Source organism: Pelobates fuscus, chromosome 8 (genome assembly GCF_036172605.1).
Source record: "Pelobates fuscus isolate aPelFus1 chromosome 8, aPelFus1.pri, whole genome shotgun sequence".
Classification (NCBI taxonomy): Eukaryota; Metazoa; Chordata; class Amphibia; order Anura; family Pelobatidae; genus Pelobates; species Pelobates fuscus.
Genome location: NC_086324.1, coordinates 101,477,639 through 101,500,881, shown reverse-complemented (window position 1 = coordinate 101,500,881; position 23,243 = coordinate 101,477,639). Strand labels below are relative to the sequence as shown.

The following is a 23,243-nucleotide window of genomic DNA, read 5'->3' as shown; positions in this document are numbered from 1 at the left end:
CACCATAGACCCTACCCCCCCACACCATAGACCCTACCCCCCCACACCATAGACCCTACCCCCCCACACCATAGACCCTACCCCCCCACACCATAGACCCTACCCCCCCCACACCATAGAACCTACCCCCCCACACCATAGACCCTACCCCCCCCCACACCATAGACCCTACCCCCCCACACCATAGACCCTACCCCCCCCACACCATAGACCCTACCCCCCCCACACACACACCATAGACCCTACCCCCCCCACACACACACACACCATAGACCCTACCCCCCCCACACCATAGACCCTACCCCCCCACACCATAGACCCTACCCCCCCCACACCATAGACCCTACCCCCCCCACACACACACACCATAGACCCTACCCCCCCCCACACACACACACACCATAGACCCTACCCCCCCCCACACACACCATAGACCCTACCCCCCCCCACACACACACCATAGACCCTACCCCCCCCCACACACACACCATAGACCCTACCCCCCCCCACACACACCATAGACCCTACCCCCCCCCACACACACACACACACCATAGACCCTACCCCCCCCACACACACCATAGACCCTACCCCCCCCCACACACACACACACACCATAGACCCTACCCCCCCCCACACACACCATAGACCCTACCCCCCCCCCCACACACACACCATAGACCCTACCCCCCCACCCACACACACACACACACCATAGACCCTCCCCCCCCACACACACACCACTAGACCTTACCCCCCCCCCACACACACCATAGACCCTACCCCCCCACACACCATAGACCCTACCCCCCCCCCCCCACACACACACCATAGACCCTACCCCCCCACACACACACACACCATAGACCCTACCCCCCCCCACACACACACACACACCATAGACCCTACCCCCCCCCACACACACCATAGACCCTACCCCCCCCCCACACACACACCATAGACCCTACCCCCCCCACACACACCATAGACCCTACCCCCCCCCACACACACACACCATAGACCCTACCCCCCCCCCACACACACACACACCATAGACCCTACCCCCCCCCACACACACCATAGACCCTACCCCCCCCCCACACACACACACACACCATAGACCCTACCCCCCCCACACACACCATAGACCCTACCCCCCCCCACACACACACCATAGACCCTACCCCCCCCCACACACACACACACACACCATAGACCCTACCCCCCCCACACACACACACACCATAGACCCTCCCCCCCCACACACACACCACTAGACCTTACCCCTCCCCACACACCATAGACCCTACCCCCCCCACACACCATAGACCCTACCCCCCCCCCCCCACACACACACACACACACCATAGATCCTACCCCCCCCCCCACACACACACACCATAGACCCTACCCCCCACACACACACACACACACACACACCATAGACCCTACCCCCCCCACACACACACACCATAGACCCTACCCCCCCACACACACACACCATAGACCCTACCCCCCCACACACACACACACCATAGACCCTACCCCCCCACACACACCATAGACCCTACCCCCCCCCACACACACACACAATAGATCCTACCCCCCCCCCCACACCATACCCCCCCACACACACCATAGACCCTACCCCCCCCACACACTGCACCCTACCCCCCCCCCACACACACTGCACCCTACCCCCCCCCCACACACACTGCACCCTACCCCCCCCACACACACTGCACCCTACCCCCCCCACACACACTGCACCCTACCCCCCCCACAAACACACTGCACCCTACCCCCCCCCCACACACACACAGCACCCTACGCCCCCCACACACACACACACACACAGCACCCTACCCCCCCCCCCCCCCACACACACACACACACAGCACCCTACCCCCACACACACACACACACAGCACCCTACCCCCCCCACCCACACACACAGCACCCTACCCCCCCCACCCACACACACAGCACCCTACCCCCCCCACCCACACACACACACAGCACCCCTACCCCCCCCACCCACACACAGCACCCTACCCCCCCCCCACCCACCCACACACTGCACCCTACCCCCCCCCACCCACACACACACACTGCACCCTACCCCCCCACCCACACTGCACCCTACCCCCCCCCCCACACACACACACACACTGCACCCTACCCCCACACACTGCACCCTACCCCCCCCACACACACACACACACACACACACACACTGCACCCTACCCCCCCCACACACACTGCACCCTACCCCCCCCACACACTGCACCCTACCCCCCCCACACACTGCACCCTACCCCCCCCCACACTGCACCCTACCCCCCCCACACACTGCACCCTACCCCCCCCCCCACACTGCACCCTACCCCCCCCCCCCCCACACTGCACCCTACCCCCCCCCCCACACTGCACCCTACCCCCCCCCCACACTGCACCCTACCCCCCCACACTGCACCCTACCCCCCCCCCCCACACTGCACCCTACCCCCCCCCACACTGCACCCTACCCCCCCCCACACTGCACCCTACCCCCCCCCACACTGCACCCTACCCCCCCCCACACTGCACCCTACCCCCCCCACCACACTGCACCCTACCCCCCCCACCACACTGCACCCTACCCCCCCCACACACACACACACACACACTGCACCCTACCCCCCCCCCACACTGCACCCTACCCCCCCCCCCACCACACTGCACCCTACCCCCCCCACACACACACTGCACCCTACCCCCCCCACACACACACTGCACCCTACCCCCCCCACACACACACTGCACCCTACCCCCCCCCCACACACACACACACACACACACACACTGCACCCTACCCCCCCCCCCCCCCCCAAACACACACACACACACACACACACGTGCTATAAATTAGTTACTGTGGCACTGGTGGGCGGTAATGAAATTTTACCATCAAAGATACAAAAGTGGGTTGTAGGCATTAAAAAGGTTGACTACCCCCGATTTATACATAAATATAGGAGAACACCATCCATGGTTTTCACTACTTTATGAATTTAAGCTTAGCCAACAATAAACACTCATACCTTCAGAATCATGTGCCAAATTTACATCCACATATCTTCTTTTACGATCCCCAACTGGTCGATTTCTACAATCCTCTAAAGACTTCTGTAAATAAGAGTAAACAACGATTGAGTTGATGTACCATACCTAACTTTGACTTGCTCCAATTACTTAAAGGGACACTATAGTCACCAGAACAACTTTAGCTTAATTAAGCAGTTTTGGTGTATAGAACATGCCCCTGCAGCCTCACTGCTCAATCCTCTGCCATTTAGGAGTTAAATCCATTTGTTTATGAACCATAGTCACACCTCCCTGCATGTGACTTGCACAGCCTTCCATAAACACTTCCTGTAAAGAGAGCCCTATTTAGGCTTTCTTTATTGCAAGTTCTGTTTAATTAAGATTTTCTTGTTCCCTGCTATGTTAATAGATTGCTAGACCCTGCAAGAGTCTACTGTATGTGATTAAAGTTTTTAAGAGATTTAGAGATTGAGATACAATTATTTAAGGTAAATTACATCTGTTTGAAGTGAAAACCAGTTTTTTTTTTCATGCAGGCTCTGTCAATCATAGCCAGGGGAGGTGTGGCTAGGGCTGCATAAACAGAAACAAAGTGATTTAACTCCTAAATGACAGTGAATTGAGCAGTGAAATTGCAGGGGAATGATCTATGCACTAAAACTGCTTTATTTAGCTAAAGTAATTTAGGTGACTATAGTGTTCCTTTAAAGTAGTCCATGCACAGTTGGTGTAGTAGTTAATTCTGAAGAAAGGATTAAATGGAACATCCAGCAGGTAGTTTTACAGTTGCCAATTCCACATTAACTTGACAGACCTTTCAGTTAGTTAATCAATGTTCCAACAGTCTGAAACATTAACATAGAGATGGCCAACCAACAAGCAAAGTCCTTCCCTCGCAGACAAAAAAGGAATCAATGGTCTGGCCATGAAACATATTTGATTCAGAGAAGGGCTACTAAACTGGTTCATGGATTGCAGGATAAAACTTACAAGGAAAGGTTAAAGGATCTTAACATGTATAGCTTGGAGGAAAGACGAGACAGGGGGGATATGATAGAAGCATTTAAATACATAAAGGGAATCAACACAGTAAAGGAGGAGACTATATTTAAAAGAAGAAAAACTACCACAACAAGAGGACAGTCGTAAATTAGAGGGGCAAAGGTTTAAAAATAATATCAGGAAGTACGGTATTACTTTACTGAGAGGGTAGTGGATGCATGAAATAGCTTTCCAGCTGAAGTGGCAGAGGTTAACACAGTAAATGAGTTTAAGTATGCATAAGGCTATCCTAACTATAAGATAAGGCCAGCGACTAATGAAGGTATTTAAAAAAAAAATTGGGCAGACTAGATAGGCCAAATGGTTCTTATCTGCAGTCACATTCTAGGTTTCTATGAGAGGGGATGTGAAGTGGGTTTAGAGTAAGATTTCAAAACTATGCTGGCAACATTGTTACAGTTTGATACTCATTGTAACTTTATACAAAAGTTTTTTTTTTTTTTTTTTAAATATAAATATATCAACACACACACACACACCTCCCCCTCACCCCCCCCCCCACACACACACACACACAACCCCCCCCCACCCCCCCCACCCAGCACCCCCCCCCCCCCCCCCGCACCCACCACCACCCCCCCCCCCGCACCCCCCCCCCCGCACCCAGAACCACCACCCCCCCCGCACCCAGAACCACCCCCCCCCCCACCCAGAACCACCCCCCACCCCCCCCGCACCCAGAACCCCCCCCCCACCCAGAACCCCCCCCCCCGCACCCAGAACCACCCCCCCCCCGCACCCAGAACCACCCCCCCCCCGCACCCAGAACCACCCCCCCCCCGCACCCAGAACCACCCCCCCCCCGCACCCAGAACCACCCCCCCCCCGCACCCAAAACCACCCCCCCCCCGCACCCAAAACCACCCCCCCCCCCGCACCCAGAACCACCCCCCCCCCGCACCCAGAACCACCCCCCCCCCGCACCCAGAACCACCCCCCCCCCCGCACCCAGAACCACCCCCCCCCCGCACCCAGAACCACCCCCCCCCCCGCACCCAGAACCACCCCCCCCCCCGCACCCAGAACCACCCCCCCCGCACCCAGAACCCCCACCCCCCGCACCCAGAACCCCCACCCCCCGCACCCAGAACCCCCACCCCCCGCACCCAGAACCCCCACCCCCCGCACCCAGAACCCCCACCCCCCGCACCCAGAACCCCCACCCCCCGCACCCAGAACCCCCACCCCCCGCACCCAGAACCCCCACCCCCATGCGCACCCAGAACCACCCCCCGCACCCAGAACCACCCCCACGCGCACCCAGAACCACCCCCACGCGCACCCAGAAACAACAACCCCACGCACCCAGAACCACCCCCACGCACACCCAGAACCACCCCCACGCGCACCCAGAACCACCCCCACGCGCACCCAGAACCACCCCCACGCAGGGCTCGAGTCCTGCAGGAACGCGTGGGAACGGCGTTCCTGCACTTTTTTTAGTGCAGGAACGCCGTTCCCGTTTATGGTCCTGCAGGTCCTCGCATTTGCCGCCCCCAAATGTCCCCCCTGTAATGGGGGGCCCAAGAGGTGGCCTAATGGCCACCTGATGGACCTCCCCGGCCGGCTCTTGTCTCTCTCTGTCAGACGCGGCGAGGGAGCTGTGTCCTCTCTGCTCCCTCTCGCCGCGCCGTTTGCTGATGCAGGGAGCCGGAATATGACGTCATTTCCGGCTCCCGGCATCAGCAGACAGCCCGCGCGGCGAGAGGGAGCAGAGAGGACACAGCTCCCTCGCTGCATCTGAGAGAGAGAGACAAGAGCCGGCCGCACTGAAGCCCCACTGGACCCCAGGGACAGGTCCACGCCAGCTCTCCAGGTAGGGAGGCTGGGTGGACATTTTAAAATTTAAAAAAAAAAAAATACAAATAATTTTTGTGTGTGTCTGGGAGTATATGTGTGTGTGTGTCTGGGAGTGTGTGTGTGTATGTGTCTGGGAGTGTGTGTGTGTATGTGTCTGGGAGTGTGTGTGTGTATGTGTCTGGGAGTGTGTGTGTGTATGTGTCTGGGAGTGTGTGTGTGTATGTGTCTGGGAGTGTGTGTGTGTATGTGTCTGGGAGTGTGTGTGTGTATGTGTCTGGGAGTGTGTGTGTGTATGTGTCTGGGAGTGTGTGTGTGTATGTGTCTGGGAGTGTGTGTGTGTCTGGGAGTGTGTGTGTGTCTGGGAGTGTGTGTGTGTCTGGGAGTGTGTGTGTGTCTGGGAGTGTGTGTGTGTCTGGGAGTGTGTGTGTGTCTGGGAGTGTGTGTGTGTCTGGGAGTGTGTGTGTGTCTGGGAGTGTGTGTGTCTGGGAGTGTGTGTGTCTGGGAGTGTGTGTGTCTGGGAGTGTGTGTGTCTGGGAGTGTGTGTGTCTGGGAGTGTGTGTGTCTGGGAGTGTGTGTGTCTGGGAGTGTGTGTGTCTGGGAGTGTGTGTGTCTGGGAGTGTGTGTGTCTGGGAGTGTGTGTGTCTGGGAGTGTGTGTGTCTGGGAGTGTGTGTGTCTGGGAGTGTGTGTGTCTGGGAGTGTGTGTGTCTGGGAGTGTGTGTGTCTGGGAGTGTGTGTGTCTGGGAGTGTGTGTGTCTGGGAGTGTGTGTGTATGTGTCTGGGAGTGTGTGTGTGTGTGTGTGTCTGGGAGTGTGTGTGTGTGTGTGTGTCTGGGAGTGTGTGTGTGTGTGTGTGTCTGGGAGTGTGTGTGTGTGTCTGGGAGTGTGTGTGTATGTGTCTGGGAGTGTGTGTGTATGTGTCTGGGAGTGTGTGTGTATGTGTCTGGGAGTGTGTGTGTATGTGTCTGGGAGTGTGTGTGTATGTGTCTGGGAGTGTGTGTGTATGTGTCTGGGAGTGTGTGTGTATGTGTCTGGGAGTGTGTGTGTATGTGTCTGGGAGTGTGTGTGTATGTGTCTGGGAGTGTGTGTGTATGTGTCTGGGAGTGTGTGTGTATGTGTCTGGGAGTGTGTGTGTATGTGTCTGGGAGTGTGTGTGTGTATGTGTCTGGGAGTGTGTGTGTATGTGTCTGGGAGTGTGTGTATGTGTCGGGGAGTGTGTGTATGTGTCTGGGAGTGTGTGTATGTGTCTGGGAGTGTGTGTATGTGTCTGGGAGTGTGTGCGTGTGCGTACCTGTGTGTCTGTGAGTCTGTGAGTGTGTGTGTGTACGTGTTTATATATGCATACAAGTTTTGTTTTTTTCTGGTGGTGGGGTGAGGGTGGAACTCGAGTGAGTTCCCACACTTTATTCCCCAGGACTTGACCCCTGCCCCCACGCGCACCCAGAACCACCCCCACGCGCACCCAGAACCACCCCCACGCGCACCCAGAACCACCCCCACGCACTATGCTAAAATCCACGGGTTAGGGGGCGCAAATTACTTGCCTTGCCCCGGGTGCTGACAACCCACGCTACACCACTACTGGGTGGGCATATGCAAATTAGTTTAAGAATCAAATTTTTGCCTCATTCCATTTCAAACATGGATTCCTTTTAATCTTTGTATATTTTTGGTATATAGATCATGCCCCTGCAGTCTCTCTGCTCAATTCTTTGACATTTAGGAGTAAAATCACTTTACTTATGCAGCCCTAGCCACTCCGGCCTGCATTTGACTTGCAAGGCCTTCCAAAACACTTCCGGTAAAGAGTCATCTAATGTTTTAAAATTTCCTTGATTGCAAGCCTTTTAATTTACAAGGTCTTATTCTCCTGCTCGGTTAATAGCAATGCATCCGATTGAAAGATAGAGATCTCTATCTCTATAAAAACAACAACAACAAAAACACTACTTTTATGCAGGCTGCAGTCAGTCAGGGGAGGTGTGGCTTAGGCTTGACAGACAAACAAAAGTGGTTTAACTCCGAAATGGCAGAAAACAGAGCTGTGAAACTGTAGGAGCATGAAAATCGGATTCATTAAGCTCAAGTTGTTTGGGTGACTATAGCATTCCTTTAACACTTCGTAGTACTTATTATCCATTGCAAAGGAGTGAAAGTGGCACGCAAACAGAATTACAATTGGTGGGGGGGCATGGCTTTGATCTCGCTGGAAGCAGTCGCATGTCTGCAGAGCTCCAGAACCATAGCGGTTATATTAGCCTATTACCCGATACAACCGACGGAAATCTGACAAAAGTCATACCTCTGTACCCAGCAACAACAAAAAAATAAAAATGTAAAAATTAAAAAAAAAACACACGTACCCAGAAGAAGGATCCCAGAGAACAGGCGATCTTTTTCTGGCGCAACCTAAATCTAAAATGGCAGCAAACCCAGACCCTTAATGCTCATCAGAAGCTACTGACCCACCATCTATTCTGCCTCTTGGAGCTCCAGCTACTAAAGGAGAAATCCTGAAAAATCTGCGCACGACTGGAGGAGATAACCGTCACGGACAGGGTAAGGGCTACCGAAGAGGACGTCACCTCCATGACTCAACGCCAACAAGGTACAGAGGAGAAGCTACAACACCTACGGTCCTCATATCAAGCCCTCCAGGGCCAAAGGATAGCCTAGACGACACCATACGAATATCAAAATTAGAGGTATAGCCGACTGTTGATGACAGTGAACTGTCTCAATTCATCCAAGGCCTACTATCCACATTAGTCCATCCCAGGCAGGTGAAGACTGCATCAGTGGAAGGTACCCACAAGCTTCCCAAATCCCCCAGAGCTCCAGCGGAGGGCTCCTGTGATGTACTCCTCTGCTTCCAATCCATTCAGGTTAAGCTGGTGGTTAGGACAGCGCTCAATAAGACCCCCTTCCACTTTGAAATTATGCAGCTGGGGCCCCTTCTATGTAGATTGCCACATAAGGAGAGCCCACTTAGTGACTGATGACTCCGGCTCCTTACTCAGTAGACTGGGCCTGGATAAACCAGTCTCCACCAATACCTCTCCTGGCTGCTCATGGGACGTACCCCCTTTGTGCCCTGCTCCGTTGCAGACACAGGCTTAGGTTGCAGTGATGCATCGGGGCACAATTGAGCCACCTGGCTGGAGTACCACCAAACTAACACCATTTATTACAGGTTTACCTTTATCTTATTGGTATGTTACGGTTTTATTTTGAACTACTTATATATGCTAAAGCATTCTAATAACGATAAAGCATTACATCCCTAGCCAATGTCACCGGAGTTACCCATCCCCTCTTTTGGAGCACAAGGGTTAATGAGCGCCAGACATAATTACTTATTTTACACGTCAACACAGCAGTGGATCACATAATCTTCACTTTCTCAATGATTTACTAGCCCCCTACACTACTGACAGTTAATAGTATCAAGAATATTCACTCCATGGCCACCTAACACTCAATATGGCAGAACAAACCTGCAGCCTAGCACATATAGGTGTCTTGACCGGTGGGATACTAACAGTGAGAAACCCCACTTCCACATTTAAAAAAAAAAAAAAAAAAAAGTAATTCCGGTCTCACTAAGCTATGGCCAATCTGACCCTCTTATCTTGCATCAGCTTACATAACTAATTATTTATATACAAAAAACCCTTTCCCAAACCATCTATCTTGGACGTTGTATTGTATGAAATGATGCTTCCGTTATTTATCTTGTCTCCATTTTATTATGTACTTAATGGCTCATTGCATGTTGGTGCAAGATATAAATAAATTAAAAAATAAATAATTACAGCTGGTGATCTCTTCAGAATGTCAAGAATACAAACACACACATTAAGACCTGTGTTTTGTGTATTAACAAAAGGAAGTTGATGTCAAAAAGATGCACCTTGCATCTGAAACATCTCATGGTTTCATTATAACAGGACATTCAGGATGTGGTACCTGGTCAGCTTTGTAGGTTTGATAACGACCAAAATTCTGAATTGAAAACAAATCAAATTCAGCTTTTACACAAATCAATTACTCAAATAAGCTGAGAGTGTGAGCTAACACTATCAGTCACAGGCTTTTAAATTAAAGCGGAGATGGAGGTGGAGGAAAAGGGGCTGCGGGGACATCTAAACTACATAAGATCAATCAATATATATTGTAAATTGTGCCCAATTACACCACCTGAACGGTTGTCTATTTCTGAAAGACAACCAAAAACAAAACAAATAAACAGGCCAACATAAATGGGTATACAATTTATTAAGCCACATAAACTTTTATTACCAACTGAAATAAAGTAGGAACTCACCCCTGGAGCCATATAAGGGACTTGTTGGTCATAAAAACAGTCCATTGTAGTTCAAGTGTTCTGCCTTCAGCATTGAGCAATCAGTGAAACTTTCAAATCTTCCTATTGCAAAAAATATAAAATAAAAAAAAGTTAATTAGGATCAAAAGCTTGCCATTTGCTAGAAGAGGTACACATTTATTAATTTAAAATTTCATAAGCCTCAAACAAAGGGAGAAGAGCAAAAAAAAAAAAAAACTTCAAAAATTGAAAAAAAAAAAGGGTGTGATGGGAGCAATAAGCTGTTGAAATCTGTACTGCACAAAAATTTAAAAGGATTAGGAGTAATGTAAAAAAAAAAAAAATAAAAAAAAAAAAAGCAGTTAAAAAAAAAAAAAAAAAAAGCCAGATTTGTTAACTTATTAGCCTATTTAGCTTTCAACACATTCTTAAAATTTGCCAAAAGGACAGTTTAGCATGTATAAAATTTGAACTCAAATGCTTATTTAGAAACCGCAATAATCTTTTCACCTCATTAAGAAAATTCTATCTAAAAATTTTATTAAGTGGTCACAAAACTCATACATGTAGTGACATAACTCACCCAGTTACCCTGAAACCCTTAGCACGACACTCACTAAATGCCCATAAATAATAGCACAAATTCAATCATAGTATATACAGGAACACTGCACACAGAAGATATTTCCGGATGTCAGTGAACTTCTTCCCATGTAATGAATACAGTGCAAGGGACAGTACATAGTTATACTGTATAGCAATACAGACTGAAAAGGCTCATGTTTATCAAGTCAAACTCACATACAGTCCATCCAAAAAGAAAAAAGTATTTCCCTTAGAATCCTCTGCCTAGCACTGTACATCATAGCCCAATCGGTCTATAACCATTCCCAATGCCTTCTCACTTATTTTCCCCAAACAGAAGTATAATTTGAGTACAAGTGGTTTGTGCAATCCTCAGGACAAAATGCATAACTTTGCATTTATCTACATATAAAAAACAAAAAAAAAAAAAAAAAAAAAAAAAAAAAAAACTCATCGGTAACCTGACAGACCAGTCCACTAGTTTGTCCAAATCCCTCTGTAAAGAAGCAATATCCTGCCCACTCTGTTACCTAGTTTACATTCTTTGCAAACACAGACACAAATGTTTAATTGCTATTGCAACAAACAGATTAGAGAAACAAGGATAGTGCAGAACCTTAAAGTACTCAGGGGTTGCAGTGCCAATACATACAATGAGGTCAAGTAAACTCCATCAACTACAGTATTGTGGGCATGAGAGTCCTGAGATGTAAGAAAGCTCATGGATATGGAATACATAACTAGAACAAAGTTAATTGAGCCTTACCATTCCCAAAACCACACGCAGGCACCCAGACAAATAAATAGATAATCAGTTATCTTGCATTACGCAAGAAACAGGGTCACCTACTGAACCCCAAAAACTACTTAATGAAAGAAAAGAGAGGGGTGTATAGAGAGACATCTGAAGCATACCAACTGAAGAATATCATTGCTATGAACTCCTGGCCTTCACTACAATATATAGTTCCTTCAAGCAATGTCAATACATACACACATAAAATAATTATGGAGGCTAGAAGCAGGACTCCGAAGCAGCAAGTACTCACAAGCCACCTTTCTAATATTTCCAGGGCTTCTTTTTAACCCCTTAAGGACAAACTTCTGGAATAAAAGGTTATCATGACATGTCACATCATGTGTCCTTAAGGGGTTAAACATTTGGGGACACACAAAACATTTTCCGAAACTTACTATCCAAAAGACATTTACCTTTCATTCAAGTTTATCCATCACTCACTTGCAATATAACACTGCAGAACTTATAATTTCTATCAATTAAACAATGATGAGAATGCTTTGCATGCTGCCCACAGTGAAATCTATGTGCAAGGACACAGAATTACTCTAAAAATATTTGTCTTATTTTTTTTTAAATTCTTTATTTTTGTCGTGCTCAAAATTATATTACATTACAGGCATGCCTTGCCACAATAGCGTTAGCACACATAAAATTGAAAACATTGTGGCTGTGGGTCTGCACAACTTTTATATTTAGTAATAACATGAGGTGAGAGAAACAGGCTAATAATTAGGTAGATCACTGTGTGTCATGCTAGGTAGTTGGTGGACAGGCTGCTACAGGATAGCTTGAGAGTGTGTCAAAGATTGGTTGTCAGGCAGCGCAGTTAGTCTAAGGAAGCATAATTAGCAATCTTAACAGAAAAGAAGAGGGTCACCCAAGTGTCAAGAGATAGTAGCCACGGTGTTCCTTGAAAATACGTGAGCGTCAACATCCAAGGTAAAACTATGACATAAGCTAAAATAAAAGGTTAACATTGCCATCTGTGTTGTGAGCATATTTAAGCCACAAGCTAGGCAAGAACCAGTGTTCACATTAGGTTTATTATAAAATCAGACCATTTGCCAGGCCACAGGAAAGGAGCTGAATGAGGCATTGATAGCCGTCTTCAACCAATACCCAGTGCATGCCTCAGTGGACTGTCCATCTCCAGGTTGGGTGTATCGGTCCCCCTCTACAGCATGTGGAAAGTCAGGCTGCACTGCACATGCAGCAGGCGAGTTGTCAGCATTTTGCAGCGTGACAAGTCCCTGTCTCTTCGGCTCCGGGCCTTAAAGGGAGCCAGTGCCCTTAGTCCGTGGATCCCCCTTCTCAGAGTGGTAGGATCGAGAGTCTCGGGATTTCCAGATGGCGGTCTTCCCCGCAGGTATACGGACTATAGCATGGAGGGATCTCCAGTTGGGGCCCCTGCTCAGAAGAGGAACAGGCATCAGCTGCTGCTTGACAGGCAGTCTTCGGGAGGGGTAAACAAGGGTCCCCGCTTCGCAAAACGGTCCCAGAAGGCTTGGCATATTGCCTCAAACTGAGCATCAAAAGGTCTCTCTCCAGCTCTGACCTATCAGGCTTGTTTGGCTGTGCTGGGGTTTCAATGCGGTGGCCATCTTGAAGGTGTCGTGTGGCTTGCGGTTTTTCCTCCGTTCAGGATTTGTGGGGCGGGGGGGGCGGGTGGGAGGGATTAACTGGGTAGGTAGACCCCACGTATTTCAACGTCGCGCTGAGTAAATGATCAGCCACTTCACCCGTTCCTGCGACGGTAGACCGCAGTGGGGTCTCTTTGTGAAGTTTAGGCTGGTGAGTCGCATAAAGCCTCAAGATCTTCCCTCGAATCACCAGTTATGGGTATGTAGCTGGGTGAGTTGTTGGTTGTGAACTGGCAGTCAGTAAATCAGTCAGAGTTTGTGGATCAAACTGGGAGCTCACTTGATGTGCAGCTAGCCGCCATGATGCCCAGGCCCCGCAACCCAGATTTTTGTCTATCATTTATAGAGCACTAGACTTTGCATGGATATTTTGAAACAGAGCCACTTTAAAAGGATCTTTAACTTCATCTAATTGAAGTGTTTCTGGTGCACTGGTCCTGTTCCTTTAAAGAGACCGTAAAAATCACCAGAACCACTACAGCTTAAATGTAGTGGTTCTGGTATCTATAGCATGTCCATGTAGGCTTTCCAATTTAAGCACCAGCTTTTCAGAGAAAATATAGGGTTTACATTGCTGCCTTGTAACATACTCTAGTGGCAGTCACGCAGATGGCCAGTAGAGGCACTTCCTATGTCAGTGTGCAGCACTGCCGTTTAGCGTCTCCACACTCTGCATAGCTCTCTATAAGGAAATGCTGAATGGCACAGCATGGTAATTGTAGGTTTGTATTGCGGACACTATAGCACTCCTTTAATACTGCAATGCACACATGTATTCCCGACAATAGGTTGAAAAGATAGGGGAAATGTAACCTTTTCTTAAATGCATATTTACATTGATGGGTTAAGCAAGTCTCTACTGGCTGTCTTCCTGAAGGTCACTAGAGGCACGTCTGTCTCCATAACAGAGTAAAACTTGGTCCTGCAATCAAATGCTGGTAATAGCATCTAATTAAAGGACTGCCATATTTTCTGCTCTCCAATACAATGCTTCTGTAGGAGAAGCATTAGATTTAAAGGACCACTATAGGCACCCAGACCACTTCAGCTTAATGAAGTGGTCTGGGTGCCAGGTCCAGCTAGATTTAACCCTTTTTGCAGTAAATATAGCAGTTTCAGAGAAACTGCTATGTTTACCTATGGGTTAATCCAGCCTCTAGTGGCGGTCTCATTGAGGGAGCCCGGTGCTGGAAAAAAGGTAAGGGATTACCCCTTCAGCGCCACGGGAGTGGGACCCTGAGGGTTGGGGCATCCTCAGGGCACTATAGTGGTCCTTTAACCCCTTAAGGATCAAACTTCTGGAGTAAAAGGGAATCATGACATGTTACACATGTCATGTGTCCTTAAGGGGTTAACAAGATCACAAGTGACATCAGCATGCTTGCTGGCATCAGTAGAGGCTGCAACGGAGGAGTCCCGGCACAGGAAACTAGGAGAGTAATCTTTAATTTTACAATGCAAAAAAGAGGGTGGACAGTGCCGACAGCAATATAGATAAACCTGTAGTCCTAAATTAACAGTTGTTATTTTCAGGAATATAGTTTATAGTCCATGACAACTTAATCTCAATTAAGTTATTATGCATCTAGGAGGTCCAGGGTGTAATCTCTCCCTTACAAAAATATTCCCTTTTTCAATAAAACCAAAAAAAAAAATTCAGGAGCGAAGTAAAGAAGATCACAAATTAAATAAAAATCCAATCCTTCAACTTAATTTGTGATTGATATATTATATATCTATTTTCCTACTAAAACAGCTTTCTTGAATGATGCTTGAGTTGAGAAATCAGGTATGCATGTTAATGGCTCAGTACAAGGCCCCTTTCACAAAACCAGACTCAAGTCAGCCAGGTTTTTCTTAGCTTTTCCATTCATAAAAAAATCCTGCACATGTGCCCTTGCCCTATTCCATTTCATGAACAAACATGCAACATGTAACCTCCCCAGGCTCTAAAACAGGAAAGAGGAAAGATTTACAGCTGCATTAACAAAAAACAGACTCCATTCATAAAAACCGTTACAGTTAAAGCCCTTGAACAGTGTGTTCTAAACACAACTTTATTTTAAGACACACCAAGCATAGTTTAACAAAAATTGAACTTTAAAATGCAACTACTGAGAATTTTGACTGATAAAGGAAAACAAGTGATTTAACTATTGTTAAATGGATGTGTGAAAAACAAATAAATAAAGGACATTGTTCTCGGGAAGTAGGGGAGGAAAAGAGAGAAGAAATAAAAAAATAAAAATCACACAAGTGTCATCAATGTTTGTTTAGTCACTGATTTATAGTCTTCATAAGCGCTTATGAAAATACAGGGATAAAATTATAAGCTTAAGATTTTAACCAAGACCTAAATATAAAATAAAGCAACCTTTCGTAAACGTCACAAGAGATAAAAAAAAAAAGTATATTTCTATAGGTGTTACTACAACTGGGAGGAAAAATAAAATTAAATAAAACTAGCCAGTAGAGTTTATAAAAGTACACCCCGCATTAAAAAAAAAAAAAAAAAAAAAAAAATTAAACAAAAAAAGTCTAGGAGGGAAAAACATTTTACATTAGCTGCTAGGCATTCACGAACATTTAGAAAGTATTACGGTATTTACAGATTTTTTTTGTACACAACTGGATTCTCATGACATTGCCATACAAAATACTTCTGAATAAGTGGTTAGATGCAAGCAATTCGGGAAATTAAGTTTAAAAGCAAGAGATATATACACAAATTCATTCTTGGCTCCATAGCAGTATATTTCACTCTTTAACAAAACTATAAATCACAACTATCATGTGTTCAATGAATATGCCACACTATATTATATATCTATATTAAGAGATGTCCGATAACTACAAAAGCTCTGAATGGAAGGGCACCATTTATAAATGACACAATAAGTCTCCATTATCCAGTACCATATGTTGGCAATGTAACCAGGCCGTAAGCAGATATATGTCTGTATGCCTTTATCCAGCATACCAGGGGTGATCAAAAGGTAGATGTTCACATGATGTAAAAATAAAACTTCAAATATGCTTTACCATGAAGAATGTGAAAGTAAATGTTGATAAGGAACATGTAGGTACACTGCAAAGTACAGAGATTCTTCAAAGTAGATAATATGGTTACTTACTGGTAAGCAGATTCTATAAAAAGGAATGGCATCAGAATATTAAGATGAATGTAAATACTGCTTGGCAAGTAGTGTCTAATGCCATGCTTCAGATGGATTTGAAGACTATTTCAAGACGCTGTTTCTTCCCTTCAAAGCTCTAGACCCAGAGATAGCCAATATGGTTGTCATTTCACCATACTTGTATACAGATTTGTAGGATACTAGTACAGTTAAAAACTATATCCATTTTCTTCACATTCCTCGAATTTGCACAGTCTAAACCGCAGATTCCCAGTTTAACAATCCCCAAAACAAAGAGGGGATAACAATGTTATATTATATTAAAATAATAGCTGTAAAGTCCTTCTGCCTCCCCAGGCAAAGCTTTTAAAAACCCTTTACAAGGTTCCTCAGCGCTGACAACGTCCCTGCCTCCTCCAACATCATTACAAGAGCCAGAGGGAACCTCTTGTACACATGTGTAAATGCGGTTAGCAATTATTAGGCCTTCCTTATATTTAAAGCATTGTATCAATGCAATGCGTGATGACGTCAAGCTTTAAAAGTCATGAAAGAGCAGGAAGCAGTTGTCTGGTACGCAGCAAAAAAATGGCAGCCTTAATCACGCAATGAAAACCGTCACTTCTCTAAAAGTTGCAGGGTTAAAGGCAAGGCTGGACTGGCCTACCGGGATAGAGAGCCCTGATCATCAGGCTCCTGTAATTTAAGTATTTTCCCCTCGGACTGTGCCGCAAATAGGCTGCTAGGGGCCGGAGGGAGACCTGTCCGTGTCCCTGCACAATTTACCTCAATTTCGGCCATATGCCCCCTCATACAAGCCCAGCCTCCTGTATGGAAGCCCCACCCCCATGCACTTTGCTGACCTTACTGGAAGGAAGAGGCCACAAAATGGCAACTTCACCTACCAATGACAGGTAAGCTTCAGCCATGAAAGTGATTGGGGGTGCGCGCCTGCTAGTGAGTGAGCTTGTGGGTGTACGCGCTAGTGAGTGAACCTGCTAGTGAGGGAGCGTGTGGGTATGTCAGTAAGCTTTTCTGTAGGGAAAATGTATACGTCAATTCACTTTTCTTTAGTGAGCATTTGTGTGACAGTGGGCTTGTCTGTAGTGTGTGAGAAAGTGAGCTTGTCTGTAGTAAGCTTGTCTGTTCTTACGTTTGTGTGTATACCAATAAGCTTGTCTGTGTGTGCCAGCGAGATTGTGTGCGCGTGCGCATCTGTGAGCTTGTGTTATGTCAATGAGCTTATGTATATCAGTGAGATTATTTATGAGGCTGTGTATGTCAGTGAGATTTTCTGTACCTGTATGCTTACTGTATAATTAAATGATTTACTCTGAAAGGAGATAGAGATAGCAGAGCAGCAGATACATCTTTGTGAACAATGCTAAGAAGTTATAAATAAAATTAAAAAAAAAAAAAAAAAAAAAGAATGAAGGTCAATCTCACTGATTTCCCCCTCTCCCCCCCAACTTCACTGACCCCTTTGATCACCAACCTAAATACAACCAAAGACACCATTCTAAAGCATAAACCTGCCTAATCTGAGTGTTCAGATCACAGTTAAGGGATTCCTTGATATGCGTGAAACTCATTGATAAATAAAACTTTACATGAAATACCTGTTCAAAGTGGGAAAGGCTTTCCATAAGATTAAAGGCAAACAACTGAAAAGGTTTTATTATCCTACTGAACTTTGAGTTTGGCCTAAATAGTAAAAGTGATTAGGTGGGGTGGGAAGCCTTTTCAAATTTTGGAAATTTGGATTTCTTTACCAAGTCTGGTTTTCCACATTTCAAACAAAGAAAAAGGATGAAAATACAATTTTAACTAGATTGTGGTAAGCAAGAAAAACATATCCAATCATCAGTCTCCATTTATCGATCTCCTTGTCTAAGTTCTACTTAAGTAACTGTGTAAAATGAGATCAAGTTGGTTTTTTTCTGTTAACTAGAAAGCAAATCTAACAGGGCTTCCCCATTATTCTTAACGCAGATTATTCTTAACGCAGATTAGTCCCAAAATGATGCAACACCATGCAACCACATACAGCAATGGTGAAAACAGAATTGCAAATATTAGGCCACAGTAGCCACATTAAACACATTTCTTTAGCTCTGCCAATATAAACTTCAGTCCAGTTGCAAAATGATCTAGAATTCCCAGTTAAGATAATAAATCCAGTAGTGGTTATGTCCAACAACAGAATATATTACTAATTTTAAATGGGTATTGAGCATATCTTTAGAGTGAGTGATTGTTTTTCCTAGAGATGCATCTATTCTCTGTTCGTGCTCGCACCTCAGATGCCCCCCTTCGAAACTGCTCTAGGGCTGCACCATTCTTATGGAACTCCCTTCCTTGCTCCATTAAAATCTTACACACAGTCTCAGATCCTTCAAAAGATCATTTATAATAAAAAAAAAAAAAAACACTTATTTAGGAAAGAATATCAATTGACTTGTAAATAGATTTCCCTCCCCGCATCCTCTCTCCTGCAACTCTCCAAAACACGAACCCTTAATTGTAAACTATTCTGGTAGCCTACTTTTGCCCAACATATATAAAATACATCCTGCCCTTACATCTTGTGCCAATATACCCCCACTCCCTCTTAGAATGTAAGCTTGTTTGAGCAGGGCCCTCAACACCCTGTGTGTCCAACTCTTTTTGTTGCAAATACTTGTACAGCGCTACAGAATTTGGCGACACTTTGCAAATAATAAAATAAGAAGGGGAGGTGGCTCATTACCACAACTCCCAAAATTCTCACATTAAATGACCTTCCATGAGGCAGATATCACTCCAAGCCAGTTGGAAAGATCCATATACACTCCTGCCAATTCAGGCCCAGGTTTGGTCACGTACATAATATGTAATGCTTCCCGTATTTGGCATCAGTCTACTCAGATTATACAAGGGCTTTTAAAATTAGCTTTGTCTGAGAACATTGATTGCAAGAGATACAATTACAGTGTACTCCCTACATGAACAAACCTATACAGATAGTCAAGTTAAGAATAACACTTATATTAAAAACAATAGTCTGAATATGCACCACCTAACCTAACAAGAGGTTTAGTTGTTTTTTGCTTCAAATACATATAACTAGTAAGTCATCACTGTGGTTGTAGGATTAATTTTGGTTTAACGTTAACACATGAGGTTTGTGAACTGCATTACCCATTATGCTCAGCCACATTAGCCACTAGCTGCACTACAAGGCCACAGTGTGATGTTGAGCAGGAAAGCAATTTCACACACACACAAAAAAAATAAAAAGTTTGTGTAGTGATAGATATATATATATATATATATATATATATATATATATATATATATATATATATATATATATATATAACAAATTTAAACCTATTTAGTTTAGAAAAACGTCGCCTGAGAGGGGATATGATAACATTATACAAATATATTCGGGGCCAATACAAACCATTGTGTGGAAATCTATTCACAAACCGGACTTTACATTAGGACACGAGGCCATGCGTTTAGACTGGAAGAAAGAAGATTTCGTCTAAGGCAAAGGAAAGGTTTTTTTACTGTAAGAACAATCAGGATGTGGAATTCTCTGCCTGAAGAAGTGGTTTTATCAGAGTCCATACAGATGTTCAAACAGCTACTAGATGCATACTTGCAAAGACAGAATATTCAAGGATATAATCTTTCAAGACCTAGTGTGCTCCCTTTACTATCTATCTATCTATCTATCTATCTATCTATCTATCTATCTATCTATCTATCTATCTATATATATATATATCTCTATCTATATCTCTATCTATCTTATTATTGGGAAGATAGAGCAAGAAATAACAAGAAACACTGGCTATATAGCACAGAAGCAAAGTGCATTGCTAGCACACACACAAAATAAATTGTGTTTATATATTTAAAAAAAATAAAATATAAAAAATATTTAAAAAAAAAACCTAAACTGTAAATTTTGATAGATCTAATAAAAAGACAACAGTTGTCTTTATACAAGCCAGTAGAGCACTGCAGAATAGGTTGGTGCCCCTATAGATAAAACTTCTATTTATCTCAAATAGCCCTAAAACATTTGTCAAAGCCAACATCAACATTTAATTTGAAGCAAAACCCAAAAGGGAATACACCCACTTCTACTTTGTTCTTGTTTTTAAGATATCAAGTCATGAAAATGATGACATGATATGCAATGCCAGCAAATATGTGGCCCAAGGATGAGGATTTTCGAAGCCGCAGCAATTAGATTAAAAAAAAAAAAATACATGACTTCTGTAAATTAGCACGGCCTATAAAGTGCAAGACATCCATTTTACACTCAACGACAATAATATTTTAGTCAAAAAGTATCAATCTAGGAACAAATTGGGCCTTTTTAATATAGCCAAGAAGCTGCCTGTAAGAGCTGTAATTGCCTAGCTCATAAACACGAAAGAAAATGTATTTGAGCAAAATAAACCATTGAGGAATGGACTGTCGATTAATTAATCACTGCTCTAGTTTAGTGTGGGATATCCACAGAACTTGCTTCTTGGCAGTAACATGTACAAAATGCCATGTCAAGCATTACAGCAGATTCGCACACATGCAAATTAAACTAGTTTCTCTCTGTGGAAGCCATGATTAATTATCTCTAAAAGTAGTAACAGTTATTCCAATAATCAGACAATAAAATGCCTTTTAAAAACATAGCGTCCTTTCCAGTAAACAGAGAACCCTTGGCATTCACGTGTGTATGCAGGTTAATTAAGAAATTGATTATTTAGCCCAACAGAGTTTATACATTATATGCAGATATATAGGATTATAATGAATAAGCAGAAAACCTAAGATGTATCTATATTTGTTTTCTTCTATTAATAATAAGGCCATATCAAACATTACATCTTGCTCTTAGACTTCCTACTTACCATTATAATTAGCTATATAGATGTGCAAAATGTGTCACTATAACGAATATTACATGTCCTGCTAAAACCTTAGTAACTACAAAAGTATAAAATATTTGCAGAAGACCACAAGTCTTTGTGCATAACCATAAAAAGTTACATATGTATTTGTTTTAAACAGGAATATTTCTCCTTTTTACACTTATCAAGTAGGCGGGATGGGGGAGGGGACCAGTAAAGCCAACTCTAGTTGCAGCAGGAAAGGTGTGATATGTGAAATCTCTGCAAGATTAACTTTTTTCCTGCAGGAATTTCGTGTATCCATTAACACTTCGGAATACTGAACAATTATTTTTTTTTTTTAAATTATCTTTGGCATTATCATTAGAGTAGGTAATTCTCACCAAATAATGTAAATAAATTCACAAGGCAAGAACAGAGTGTAGGCGAGGCCTCGCACACCTGATCCACAGATAAGACCCTGGAGACCACACGAGATCCCATAAGCACTTAGGCGTTAAAGGCCGCTGAAACCTCATATAGCTATTGCCTACTTACCTTGTTGCAATGTTTGATTATGTAATTCAGGCGGAACGAACCATGGATCCACAGCGAGAGCTCTGAGCAGCCGAACGTTCGATATGACGCATTAATGGAACTCTGGCTCCATCCATAAACGGGACAAAAAAGGGAAAGCAAACGGCACGCCACACAATCCGTCTTTCTCAATGAATCTGAGCCCACAGCCCGCCTACCAGTGATAATGAAACCGCTGCTATTGGTTGACGTCACCCTGGAAACAAGTCAGTCATTACTTGTTTATCCGCAGGCTGTCCAATCGCTCGTCGTTCACCAGCTGCCTCTTCCCTGGGATTGGTCAGCCATTTATGGTAGGCGGTCCTAACGGGCCTGAGCTCATTCATGTTTTTTTGCAGTAAGCTGGGCTGAGAGAAGGCGTTCTCAGAATGAACTCCAGCTGACTGCTCTCTGCATAATTTATTCAAGGATGTGTCCCATTCATAAAATGGAAATCACTGAGCGCCATGGCAGCCAGGCTCAGTTCCTGCTCTCTGTGTGTTGTTCAGGAGCTCATCTCTATTGTCTGTAAACACAATTCAGAGTTTGTTTCTTTTTTTTTTTCACACGGTTTTATTTTATACAAGAAACAACAAACATGCATTTTACAGGTTTTTTAAATAAATATGTATTTTATTATGAAAAGTTTATTTGGCCATATCTTATCAAATGCTGCTTGTTAAAGGCCAATATAACAAAGCAGACATTGTTAGGTGCAGGTAAACTTATTTCTGGCAGTCCCCGTCTATTTGTATTTATTTATCTTTATTTTTGGCAGATTGACAGGGTTATTTATTGAAGTGTGAATTTGGGGGAAATCGATGTGAATACAAATAGAGTTTCTAAATTTAGTCCATGATAATTGAACTCTCCCTGTAAAGGCTGTGGTTTTCAGTTTCTCTGCATAGGTCTAAAATGTAAAATTAATTTTGTGATGTGTTCACTAAGTGGTGAATTGCAAAGTGTTGTCAAAATAGCAGATTTGAACATTAAAACAATTTTTTAACCCAGCTAGTTACAGCTTCGTTAATTTTTCCTACATTTTGCAATTTTTGTTTCAGTTTACCACAAAGAAACCACTCTGGTGAAGAACCCTGATAAAGTTAGTTTTTTTTTTTTTTTTTTTACACACGTGTTTATGATACACGTATATAGCCATTTTATATATGTTTTTTTTTTTTTTTTTTATCTTTGGACACCTCCTCTCTGTTTCTGTAGTTCACACTTACAAGCACACCCTTAATTGCTACCACGTAGAAAGATGGAAAATGTTTTGTTTAGTTACTCTGTAAAGTTATGTATGCACCTCTGTCCTGAAGCAGCGTATTTAAATATTGT

At 44.6% G+C, this 23,243-nt stretch overlaps 1 protein-coding gene across 2 annotated transcripts in view; it reads right to left on the bottom strand.

Annotated features, from left to right (window-relative positions):
• ETV5 (ETS variant transcription factor 5) overlaps positions 1–22,077 on the bottom strand; it is a 59,037-nt gene extending 36,960 nt beyond the window's left edge. For both annotated transcript variants that reach the window (XM_063428818.1, XM_063428819.1), the window contains exons 1-3: positions 21,888–22,077; positions 10,274–10,375; positions 3,084–3,168 (exon numbers count right to left, since the gene is read on the bottom strand). In XM_063428818.1, the coding sequence (XP_063284888.1) occupies positions 3,084–3,168; positions 10,274–10,318 (130 nt within the window). In that variant the 5' untranslated portion in view covers positions 10,319–10,375; positions 21,888–22,077. The remainder of the gene's footprint in view (positions 1–3,083; positions 3,169–10,273; positions 10,376–21,887) is intronic.
• Positions 22,078–23,243: the final 1,166 nt, after the last annotated feature.